Source organism: Callorhinchus milii, unplaced genomic scaffold (genome assembly GCF_018977255.1).
Source record: "Callorhinchus milii isolate IMCB2004 unplaced genomic scaffold, IMCB_Cmil_1.0 Scaffold12, whole genome shotgun sequence".
Taxonomy (NCBI): Eukaryota; Metazoa; Chordata; class Chondrichthyes; order Chimaeriformes; family Callorhinchidae; genus Callorhinchus; species Callorhinchus milii.
In genome coordinates this window covers 14606447-14619337 of record NW_024704753.1, presented here as the reverse complement: position 1 = coordinate 14619337, position 12891 = coordinate 14606447, and the positions used below count along the sequence as shown (strand labels likewise).

Genomic DNA, 12891 nt, shown 5'->3' with positions numbered 1-12891 from the left:
AGCACTGAGGTGAATCACAGCCCCAACTGCTGGCGAGGCTGAGATCAGCACTCTCAGGGGATTTGAATCTATCATTTTCTACATGCGTTAGTATGAACTGATGGTGCTCAGTCTCAACTTCTAGTTTGTTGCACCATCAATCCCTTATCCCAGGTTGGGCAGAGGTTGTAATTCACTTTGTGGCGGTGGTGATGATGGTAGGGTGACTGTGTCTGGCGAATGCTTTCTAGAAGTTACTGACGCAGTAATTACATGGGAGGATTGCTGTTCAGCCACTGTCACTTCGAGTTTACATTTGAGTCCCGGAAGTTGAAAATTATTCATGAATTCTGAGCAATCTTTCAAATCTATTTTATTTTATCCAGGAGCTAAATGCAGCTCTTTGTGGGGAGCAGTGTGAAATATTTATTCCACATTCGCTTCTATTTAGCTGGGTCAGAGAAACACTCCTTTGAAGTCCCGGAATCCTTTTATTTCACTGTTTCAGAAATACATGCTTTGAATTTCTGTGCAAGTGTGTTTTTTAAAAAAAATGAAGACAGGTTAGTAACTCAATGAGAGGCAGAGAGTTTTACTTTGAGGGCATGTTTTCATGTGGGATTAAATCCTGAGGAATTAAATAACTGTGTGTTAGTCTCGTCCAGTTGGGAGCACTCTCGCCTCTGGGTCAGAAGGATGTGGGCTTTGGTCCTTAATCACGACCACACTCCAATACAGTGCTAACGGTGCATTGCATTGCCAGATGTGTCGGTACTTTGGAGGAGACATTAAGCCAATGTCTGTGCCTGTTCCAAGTGGACATTATAGAGATCCCACAATTTAGAAAGATAAGGGGGCTTCCCCTGATGCCCTGGCTAACAATTTTCCAAAACTAATTGGTTCAAAATTCACGTCATGGCTATTTGGTTAGACGTTGCTGTACACAAACTGCCACACACACCTACGCAATTCACTACTTTATAGTAAATCCCGCAATGATTATTATTATTATAATGATCGTTTGGCGACCCAAGTCTCAAACATCACTCGTGAGACTGACAGGTGATGAATTATCAATTGAGTGAGTTATGGGCGGGCTCTCAGCTCTAATGGATCTGTCTCCCAGGGTGAGGTGGGGGCAAGCAAACACTCCACAATTGCTCATTTTATTAATTCCAACATTTTCTTCTCTCTGTCTTTCTCTCATTCCTCCTCTCCACCCCCCACCCCCCCCACCAATCCCACAATATGTACGTTCAGTGGTGGAACCGAGATCACCGTCACCGGTACCAACCTCGCCACCATCCAGGAGCCCAGGGTTCGAGCCAAGTATGGTTTCAAACAGTCCAGCAACGTGAGTACTCCAGACGTGGTATCATCGATCTAAAATCTTGCCCAGAGAATAGGACCAGCTTTCTGACCAGGACCTTTTTACACTCTTTAGGAATGCAAAGTGTTGAACGACACTGTCATGGTCTGCAAAGCCCCATCTATAGTGAACAAACAGCGGGTTGTGACCGAGAACGGTGAGCGGCCGGACGAAATCGGCTTCATCATGGACGACGTCCAGTCAGTGCTCGTCGTCAACGGAACAGGATTTGTTTACTACCCCGACCCGGTCTTCGAGCCGCTGAGTCCATCCGGGACCCTTGAACTGAAGCCGAGCTCAACGGTTTTACTGAAGGTACTGATGAACCTTGTATTCACAGGACCCTCACGCCCCGTTTGCTCCACCCTTCCGTTGCCTAAACGTGACGTTAGTTGTGGTCTGATTGTTTGAAAGTGTTGAGTTGGGTTCGCAGCAGGGACTCATTGGCTGCTTTTTCTCACTGCTTTACCTACAGGGAAGGAACCTGATTCCCCCAGCCCCGGGCAATGTCAAGCTGAACTACACAGTGCTGATAGGGGACAACCCCTGTGTGCTGACTGTCTCCGAGACACAGCTGCTGTGTGAGCCCCCAAACCTGACCGGGGAGCACAGAGTGTTGGTGAGTACGAGAGTCTTGTCCATAACTGAGAAATGCTTCTCAGAGTCTAGGCGGTTAGTTTTGCGTGTTTGTTGGAGGGCTAGAGAGCTGCAATTCCCTCCTGACTCAATCTCCAGCACCTTGGGACGTCCTTCTGACGTGAAAGGCACTATAGAAATGCAATTTGTTATTTACACACATGCGCTGGATGGGAATCAACAACCTCTAGCTTATTTGTTTCTCCTCCACACTCAATGCAGGTGTGGAGGGTGAGGTTCTCAGTGATCCCTTGTCATCCGATCTCTTGAAATCAGCTTGCACAACACTGCTCTGGAATGTGTTGAGTGACGCTACCTGTCAAAGCCAGCGATCAAACCCAGTTGTTTCCCAGCCTGTATGGTTCAGGTGCTCGCGTATATTGTTTCCATGCCCTCGGCAGGGAGCCTGTGATTTGTTTCTCAGTGACTGCAGAGTGTGTGATATTCAGGAAGAGTCTGACTGCAGCCTTTGCCAAGATCTAGCTAGCTATAGATTTATTTATAATTTGATTGATTGCTCCCTGACTGAGCATTTGAGGAAATGATCAAGGCTTGTTTGAGATTGCAGAAATCTAGCTGTATGTCTGCTCTTCAAAGTGTGTTTTTTTGCGGGTTTGAATTTCAGAATAGATGATCTTCCTTTAAAAAGAAAGGGAAATACACTATCCTTTTCATCTCTTCTTTAGCCTGCCTGTCACTTTCTGAACTGTTTTTGCACAGTGGTAGTTGGTTGGCTTTTGATGTTGTTGTGTATTTGTGGGGGTAAAACTGCCAAAGGAATGGGTGGAAGTGGGGAAAAATGGAGCAGTGACACTGAGTTCCGAAGCGATGTGCAGAGCGAGTCCAGATCGCTCACTCTGCTCGGTTCTTTACCTTCCACGCTTCCATGCAGACATGGAGTCAAGTCGTGGGCAGGAGCAGGTTCTCTTCAGTGATTTGGATTTCTGATGGTGGCTCAGTTGGGATGTTTTACTGCCCGATGTCAAAACTGAGCCTTGCAGAGCGGAGAGGTAACACGTTTGAACTCAGCTCAGATGCCAGTAGGGCTCTGTAAAGTGCTCCAGGACGCTGTGTGCATGGCGGTATATAAATGCAAGTTGTTGTTGTAATGTCCCTCAGTCTTCCTGGGCTTTTGGGGCGGGGGGGGGGTGGGGGAAGAGCAGCCAGAATTCCTGCTTCTGAATACCATTTAGGTGCTGGCCCCTGGTGAAATATGCTTACAAATATGGATGTTAGGTGAAGAGGGGATCAGGCCAGGCTGTGGTATGTACCCCTGTAATCAAATAACTTGTAGGTACTTAACTATCTTTTAAGTTCAGATCTCGAGATTAATAATAATCATAATCCTTGCATTTGATATACTGCCTCATCACATTGTTGAGACGTCTTAAAGGGCTTCACAGAATATACTGTAAAGAGAACAGGCTGTATATTTTGTGGGTCACTGTCAGGCGCTCTGGGACGCTACCCTGGGTGAGGGTTGCCATATAAATGCAAGTTGTTGTTGTATATTTTGTGGGCAAAACGCGTGATTGTTATTAATTAAGCTGCAGAGATTGAACGATAACACGATTGCGATCAACTGCCAGGAGTGATAATTGTTTGAAGACGAGGGGGGACAGACAGAAGCAAGAGTTTTACTACAATCAAAGCCTTTCTCCAGCTTTAAATCTTCCTTTCTGAAGCATAGATGAATGTTCTCTGAGCAGAGCTGTTTGGACAACAGCCACTCAAAGCATCCCGAAGAGCCAGACGTGAATCTGATCCGTTTTCTGTTGCTTTCCAAGACTTGACAATGTTTGACAATTTGACAAATTGAAGTGATCAAATCAAAGTGATTGACTACCCATCCACCCCACACACACACACACACACACTGACTCACTGACTTGAAATGAAATTCAGTTTCTGAAGTTGACATCCAATAGAAACACGAATGTTCTAGTGAGCGCTGTGGTTTTTGAGGTACATTGAGTGGGAAAGTGCATTTTTCTTACGGAGAGCAAACACTGGTTTGCATTATTGTCCCAAAGCGATGATGAGCGAGATGTTATTGAAGCTGAAAGCTGTTTGTTTGAATAGACACACTAGTTTATTTTTCCATTTCCAGCACAGCTGCACATCACCATTTGGAATGGATTCAACAGGGTATCTGTGACCAAGAGGCGCGGACTCTGCAGCTGTCTCTCCTCTTCATTATGCTCTCTCTCTCGCTCTCTCTCTCCTTCGCTCGCACAGTACCCGTTGTTTACATTTTGCACCCTTCCCCCCTGATCATTCCGGTCAGGAAGGAAGAACGCTGCTCAACCGTAGACTTCTTAAAGACCACACCAGTTAACAGTAATGGGTGAGCAGTCTAACTGCGGCAAAGCTATTTATTCAAGCTGCCTATCAATTGCAACTTAGTGGGGGTCCGTATTGATGCTGTTATTCGATGAAGTCATTGCTTCAATTCCAGATTTTTAGTATCTTTTTAAAGCAAAACACTTTAACCAACAAAATACTGTGTTGCTCGCCCAGGCTTGCCCGCAGTGCTTATCCTCTGTGATTTATAGGGACTCGATAAACTAACTTTGATCTCTGAGACTTTTAAACATGGGCAGAAGAGAGTTGGCAAAATGAGACAAATCCTTGTTCGTTTTGTTTTAATTTGGAGAACATCTTTATCCCTAGAATGTCCCCCAATAGCCCCCAAAAAGGGTTTGTTTAGTTTGATTGCCTCTCAGGAACAAATATGTCCTTCACATTACAGGTTGAATAGAATTCTGTGGTTGCAAAAATGGCTCGTGGCAGCCAAATAACCTTTTCTCACTTCCAACCCTCGCCATTATTACCTGTTGAACCTCGTGCCAAATGTTTCCTTGGGCGATCAGTGAGCCACCAGCCCCGTGATCCAAATCAATGAACCTGTGGTGTCCTGCACAGATTCCATCACCCAGTTTAACAATGCGGCAGCTCAACACTCCCACAATGGCCTGGTGGGTGAAAGACATACAGAGCAGAAGGTTGTAGGTTCGAATTCCAGTCTGCGCTTCGCCATTCATCTCTACTGAGGCAGAGATAATGGTACTATAATTGGGTTAGAGGACGATAAACATAAAAAGACCAGGGTTCCTACTTATTGTGACCTCCTGCTGGAAGTGTGTGGGTATTGGGTGAGGACACGATCGGCTCGGCTGCGATTATGCTCCTACTTTCTCTTGATTCTCACGTGTGAACAATGACTATTTGCCCAAGGTACCAGATTGTTTATCCTGATACCTTGGGCACCTTCTCCTTTTCTCCAGTAAGGAGAGAGGGACTTAATTGCTTTCAGGAGAGGAGGAGACAAATTAATGGGTGGAAAGAAACACAATATTCTGATTGGGCCTGGATGATTGCTGGTTTAACTCAGTTAATAATAATCCTTGCATTTGATATAGCGCTTTTCACGTCGGGAGGACGTCCCAAAGCGCTTCACAGATCACACTGTAAAGTGAATTGACTGTATATTTGTGGGCGAACGCGGCAGCCAATTGCGCACAGCAATGTCCCACAAACAGTCGTAGTTTGAAAATGACCAATTTATTATTGTTTTGTTTCGGAGGGATTATTATTAGGCTCTGTGTGGAGTAAGGAAACTTGCCCAAGGTTTCACCCTCTGCCTGGAATTGAACTCAGGTCTCTCGCTTGCAAAGCGAGTGCTCTAACCACTGAGCTACAGGACTCAGTTGAACACAGATCATCTGGTGAGAGGCTGGAACGCACCAGCAGCTCCTGTCGATGCACCGGGGTCACTGGAGAGATCTTTGACTCGGTTTGCACTGATTTTTGAATGCTGCAAAAGAACCGAGAGCCGGGTGGAAATTGATGGAGGAGAATAATTGAGCTGCTGATACAGACCGCACTGAGGCGCTGGAGACAGCGACTGATTGAAATGATTCTCTGTGTCTTGACCCTCCTGTTGACCTGCCTGTTCTTCAGCTCCTGAGTGCAGTACCCAACATTATCCATTATCTTACTGAAAGCAGACCGGGGTTACCTCCACCGTTCAGCAATCAGTCTTTAGATTTCCAATGTTAAAAGCAAATTTAGGATGAAACTTTTTAGCCCGTCTCCCACATGCTCATGGAAACCACAGGACTCGGATGTCCCATCTATGCCATGATTTGCTGACGAACACTATTTCACCCTCTGTGGGCTTCCTACTTTACTTCCTATATCATTGTACTTTGGCATTGAGCAGCCTTTGTCCCTTGCCTGTCGAGCTATTTTAGTATGATCTTCCCCATTATCAGTTTGGTGCCTGCAAATGTAATTACACTGAATTTGCTTTGAATTCTACACAAAGCATTGACTGGATGTGTCGATTTCAATTCATTGCCTGCGTATGGAATTAAATATTTCTTTTCGAAAAAACATTTTGGGGTGAATGTTCCAAGAGTCGAGGTGAGGGACGCAACTGAAACACTTTTCCATTTGAAGAGCCCCATATCAACATCAAGTGCAGAACACATTAGAGGCAGAGTCAAAGCCCATCAGCATTGGATGAGCTTACAGCCACTTTACCCCTACCCTCTCCTATTCCCTTCCCAAATCCTTCCGGCTTGGCTCCTTCCTTTCTGTTACGAAAATCTGACTAAAAGCCTGTCTTTTTGACTGTGCTTTTGGCCTCCTCGCCTCACCCCAACCCCCCTCCTCGCGGTCCCCTAGCCCACCTCCCACTGTGTCTTTCTAAAGCACTTTGAGACTGTACTAAGTAACATGTACTTGGCAAGTGCTAAAACAATGTTATTGTCTCATATCATTTTTAAACAGGGCAAAAAAGATTACTGAGGCACAAAGGAATGTCCGGGATTGGAAAAGACCATTGTCCATCCAGCCTCACCCGAAAGAAAAAGAAACAATCATTATTCTCAGTCATTGCAATTTCCAAATACTCTTGTCAATTTTGATCCATTCGGATTAGTTCATGTTATTTCAGTACTAGAGAGCCAATTATACATGGACAGACAGTCTGTCAGAGCTGCACGCCAGTGCAGAGGAATCTGATAAACATTAAGCTTGTAAAGATATTTTCTGCTTGGATAAGGTTGGCTCTAAATTTCCAGATTACAAATAGACAAATTTGCAAATTTCTGTTGTACCACCTGTTTTAATTATTTTCTCAGCATTTTAATCAACGTCAAGCTAACTGAGTAACACTCGGCAAAAAGAGATTTCATGCTGTCATGATTGGATTTCTAAAGTGTAGTGCAGTCTGTAATGGGCTGTGCGGATCCATCCTGTATGTGGAAGTCCTGACCGGTGTGGCAGTAAATCCTGACCCGCAGAGTAGGGAGACCTGGCTGAGTCCATTGGAATTCGATACAGTCAAAATAAATGGAGTAGGTTTGATCCTGAGAAATTGTACGCATTTTTTTGTTTGTTTGGCTCACTGGAAATGTACACACGTAATAAGTGAATAGGAAGGAGTTAATCTATTATCGCTGTGCACGGTAAGTGAAGGATGTTTGTGCATTGGAATTCTTCTATTGGATCAGGACTGAGCGTGGAGTCAGGTGTGCGTTCACCTATTTGATTGGCGGGTCCTTACAGAACTGATTTTTTCAAAAAAAGTCAGCCCCATTCTACACCACACTGCGCTGCTGGTAATCAACAGGCGGGTCGCTTGTAATAATACTGAAATGTTTACATTCAGCTGCAGCTTAATGTTTAACAGGAAATGGATTGCATTAGAATCACGCAGACATAATTCTTTTATCACCGGCAGCCTGTTGAGAGGATAATGGCTTCAATATAACCTGTGGAAATAAATGCTTGCGGAATAATAATGGAGGCATTTGTTTTCTGCCTTTGTCCATGTGGTAGAGTTTTGTGTAACGGTTAATTAGTAACAGGAATCGGGAGTCTGTAGCAGATTAATAAAACACTTGTGGTGATCTCCGGTTTTATGTAAAGCTACAATATAATTATAGTTTAGAAACACTAACCCCCCTTCATTTCTATACCTGTGTGTGGCAGCAATGAGATGGTACTGGTAAGAGCTAAGAGAGGATCTGAAAAGGCAGTTGAGGAATTTCTTTCTATAGAATGTGGAACTCACTGCTGGACTCTATTTTAAGAGGAAACATTTTGCGTACGTGATGGAGAAGGAAATAAGGGGTGGCAGCTCACATGGAGTATGAGCAGTACGAACGAGTTGAGTCAACTGACCTGTTTCCATGCGGTAATGTTCTCTGTAATTGTGTGCAAGTGCAGAATCTCCAGAGTGGCACCGATCAAAGTAATAATAATAATCTTTGCATTTGATATAGCGGCTCATCACGGCTTCGAGACGCCTCAAAGTCTAGTGACTGTAGATTTTGCGGGCAAAACACGGCAGCCAATTGCGCACAGCAGTATCCCACAAACAGTCGCGGATTGGGTGACCAAATTATTATTATTTTGAAGGGATTAGCCCCGGAAAAGGTATCCGCCAATCGACTAACAACCGGGTTCCTACTTACTGCTGGGTAAACAGAGGTAAATTGAAAAATTGACAGGATGCAATCTCAGGAATCCCAATCCAGGGATCATGTATACTAAAGCTGCTCCCCAACTCCCGGGATTTATAGACGAGTATCCCCGGTATTTGGGGATAATGTTAAGGAAACTCAAATTCAAACTGGCCTTTTGCAAAACTGCTAAAAAGGCTCTTTTCCCCCTTTTCTCTTGATGTGGCGTTTGCAAACCGGAAGCAATAACTCAACCTTTTCTTTTTTTTAAAAAAACACAGCAGCAAAGTCAGGCAGTTTGTCCGTTCCAAGTCATTTTTTCCCGCCTCTCGGTCTTCCTACGTTCCTCTTCTCTTTTCGCTGCTGGAATCTTGTATTAGGCTGTGATTTTGACTGTGCTCCAAAATGCTGGGTGCTGTGTTGGAAGAGTGCACCTTTCTCTCCCCTGGCACTTCATCTCCTTTAATTTCTCTCCTTTTCCCACTCTTCCTCGTCCATAGCCTTTCTGTTTGTCACTGCGTTGTTTTCCATTTCTCTCTCTCTCTCTCGCTCTCTCTCTTTTGTTTTCCCACCACACACAAACCTCTCAGTAATTTCTTTCTGTCAGTATTATGTTCATCTGTTCTGCTATCGGTTTCTCTCTTTCTCTCTCTATTTGACATTCTTTCTCCTTCTCCCCCTAAATGTGCTGATGACCCTGGTTCAGTTTCTCTGTGAATGTAACGTCTATCTCTGTCTCTATGTATCTCTCTCCTCCTTTGTTTGTGCCACTCTCTTTCAGTCCTTCAATGTTATGTCCCCCTTTTGTCTCTCAACATATATATATATTATATTCTGTGTGTGTGTTTCTCTCACTCTCTCTCTCTCTCGGTATGTGTATGTGCCACTGACTTCTCTCTGTCGCACTTATTATATGTGTCACTTTCTCTCCAATGAATCTGCACATCATTAATCTTCTCCCTCCCTGTCTTGGTCAATCAGGCCATTGAGTTGCTGAGATAGGTGGGGAGGGAGGTGAATCAATGACTGGCTCGGAAGAGGATGCTACAAAGTGGCTGTGCTCTTCGCAGAGTTCTTTGCCTTTTTTTCCGAGACAAGATTTAGCATCTCGGGATCCCAGGATTTGGGGCATTAAAATCCTGAAATCATGGGATTCAGAAAGAGCACTAGGATTGTAACCCTCAGGACTGGGACTGTTTGAGATGTGAGCAATTACTTACCAACTGCAGGGTTATCTTTACGGCTGATTCAATAAAATGCATCCAATAAACCTCGCCGGCCTAAAAGTGGCTTTAAAAACGATTTTGTTTGTGATAAAATGGGCTCCCTGCAGTGTCTTTGCTCGACTCATTACCATCAGTGCCAAGTGGAGTCCTGTAGTGTAGTGGGTAGAGCATTTGCCTCACAAACGAGAGGACCTGAGTTTGATTTCCGGGCAGGACGAAACCTTAGGCAAGTTTCCTTACATTGGCTGCCGACTTCATCCGCAAATTATACAGTCCATTCACTTTACATTATTTTCTGTGAAGCTCTTTGAGACGTCTAAACGACATGATAAGACGCTATATCAAATGAAAGGATTTATGTATTATTTATTATAAGTGGCTATCCTCCACCTGTGCCCCTGTGTACTATTATACAATCACTACACTTCATGTAACTTATGTGAAGCGTTTTTGAGACTTATCGATGACGTGATAAGTTTGTCGTATCAAATTTAAAGATGATTATTCAGTCCTAACCACCTCCACGCCAGTTAATCTCTGGGCCTAAGTTAAATTTGTTTATAGTGCTTTTCCTTATGGCGTTTTTGTTTGTGTATCTTATCCCTAATTTCGGAGAGTATTAGGGGCAGGTTGATGAGAGCCAGTTTTCACAGGTATAGTTTAGTTTTGCCATTAGTTGAAGCTTTTCATACGTCGACAGTTACATAAGGACAATCTTCATTGGCTTTGAGTTTGAATGCCGTTTTAACAGCATCAGATGTCCTTTGGAACTTTGGTACTGTGGAAGATGACGGGTTGAATTACGGGTTGAACAGCATTGGACTTTGTGGAGAATTTATACTTTTAACAGTTCAGTTTTATATTTGCAGATAGTATAAATTATTAATGCCTTATTGTTAACCTCACAAGACCTCTGTGCCCTTGTGGAATATCAATGAGCACTTACGAGAGACCATCAACTGTTAACGGGCTTGCAACGGGAACCAAACAACAACAAAGGAACTTTGTGTGATTTAAATTGCGAAAATTGAGATAAATTAGGATGCTTTTAGCGATAACATGCTGCGTTTTTAGAATCCTGTAATTTATAGGATCGAGTTCCTTGCTAATACTGGGAAAGATTCAGAAAGAATGTGATGAGTTTAGATTTCAATACAGATAAAAAAATTTAAATGCAGACAATTAAGAGTGGCTATGTGGGAGTACGTGAAACACTGAAATTAATCTGTAGGTTTAGTGGATGATCATAAACCGCGAGAGTCAATGATGTGACCCTCTCCATTAAATCCTTGGCTTGTCACCCAGTCTCAGATATCCATTATTCTCTATGTAATACTTTATCACTTACAGCTCTGAAGCTACCATAATATGGACAGTAAATGTCAACCCTCATTCATGCATTAGTAAAGCCTGACCTCTCCACTCATCCTCATGTTTGAAGCAGCCTTGTCTGCAGGGACTAATTACCTTCTCATTGTTCTGCAGATAAAAGTGGGGGGACTGGAGTATTCCCCAGGAGTGCTGCACATCTACTCGGAAAGTCTGCTCACGCTGCCAGCCATCATCGGCATCGGGGGAGGGGGTGGCCTCCTGCTTCTCATCATCGTCATTGTGCTCATCGCGTACAAGAGGAAGTCGCGGGATGCCGACCGCACATTGAAGAGGCTTCAACTGCAGATGGACAACCTGGAGTCCAGAGTAGCTTTGGAATGCAAGGAAGGTAAGGGTTTGTGCTGGGCGCTACGTGATGTGCTGAATGAGTGGATCTGACATGAAGCAATCTTATACCATTGCACAAGCTTCTTGCCCACCTGTTCCCACGCTAACCTGACTTCCGGGTTATCGGGTCACCATCAATCAGCACTATAAAGAAGTACGCTATAATGCCTTAAAAAATTAATGAATTGGTCACTCCATCCTCCACTGTTTGCGGGACGCTGCTGTGCACTATTGGCTGCCACGCTTCGCCCACAAATATACAGTCAATAATTCACTTTGCAGTATATTCTGTGAAGCGCTTTGAGACGTCTCGAAGGAATGACAAGGCGCTATACCAAATGCAAGAATTATTATGATGGGGCTTCACTGTATATTGGTCACTTAAGGTCTACCACTGGCATTGGGTACTGACAGAGACCAGAGACTGGCACAGGAGGATGGAATACCCACAGTAAGGCTGGGTAAATGCCATGCTCCTCCACTCTGACCCCTCCCACGACTCGCCACTGCTGGCCACACAGACCCTTGGAAGCAGCCTAAGATCTTGCTTTCTTGGCTCAAGTCTCGTCTAAACCCTCACTGCTCAAACAGTCTTCTGACTAACCTATGGTCGCATTTCAAGAAAGGAAACTTGGGACGAGATTCCAGAAGGGGGCAGGAGTTAGTGGTGAGCGATCCAGAGGGCATTGCAGACCCTACTGTGAGCGAATTGTCCGCTTTATGATCTGGTGTTCTCCACTGTGTCTGTTTAGGGAGGCACCTTTACCTACTACTCTATACCTTCACCTACTATCTATATCTTCACCTACTACTGTATACCTTCACCTACTACTCTGTACCTTCACCTACTATTCTGTACCTTCACCTACTACTCTGTAAGGGAGTTCCTGTTGTGCAAAGCTCGTAGTGCTTGCACTTTCCATCACTTCACAAAGAACTGAAATGAAAGGTAAAATGAGCTTCCCGAACCTGACCGGATAAATCCTTCAGAACCTCCACTGTGAACATGTGTCGTCCTGAGAATTCTGAGTGATTCACTTTATCATGAAAAACAAGATATAGCAGGTTCAGGATTGGGGGCAGGGGAAGAGCTGGGTAATGTTAATAAAATTAGGTGTCTGTAGCTCCTTATCAAAGAGGGCAGATGAAAGGCTGCTTTGAGGATTAATGAGAAGCCATCCTGAAGGTAGCCTGGAAGCTCCCGCTCAGCCTTATCTCCACTTGCTACTTGAGAAATTATCAGTCCCCCTGCAGTAACAGTGCATTTCCTGCTTGAGTTATCTCTTTCCTCTGCTCCCCCCACCTCCCTCACCCCCCCCTATAATTTCCGTCTTTTTTCATTAAACACTGCTGCTGTGGGTAGATTCCCTTCGGGATGAAGAGTTGGGTTTCGTGGTTTTGCTTCTCGAGGGCTGTGCGAAATCTTGCTACCAGGCAACAAATTTAAATTGCACCAGGTATTGCACTGCACGTGCAGAGAGTTTCC

At 44.3% G+C, this 12891-nt stretch overlaps 1 protein-coding gene across 1 annotated transcript in view; it reads left to right on the top strand.

Moving 5' to 3' along the window:
• The window catches only part of LOC103176660 (plexin-A1), a 223873-nt gene that overhangs the window by 177405 nt on the left and 33577 nt on the right, over nt 1-12891 (top strand). The window contains exons 16-19 of the mRNA XM_007890334.2: nt 1240-1333; nt 1424-1663; nt 1824-1967; nt 11172-11406. Coding sequence (XP_007888525.1) covers nt 1240-1333; nt 1424-1663; nt 1824-1967; nt 11172-11406 — 713 coding nt within the window. The remainder of the gene's footprint in view (nt 1-1239; nt 1334-1423; nt 1664-1823; nt 1968-11171; nt 11407-12891) is intronic.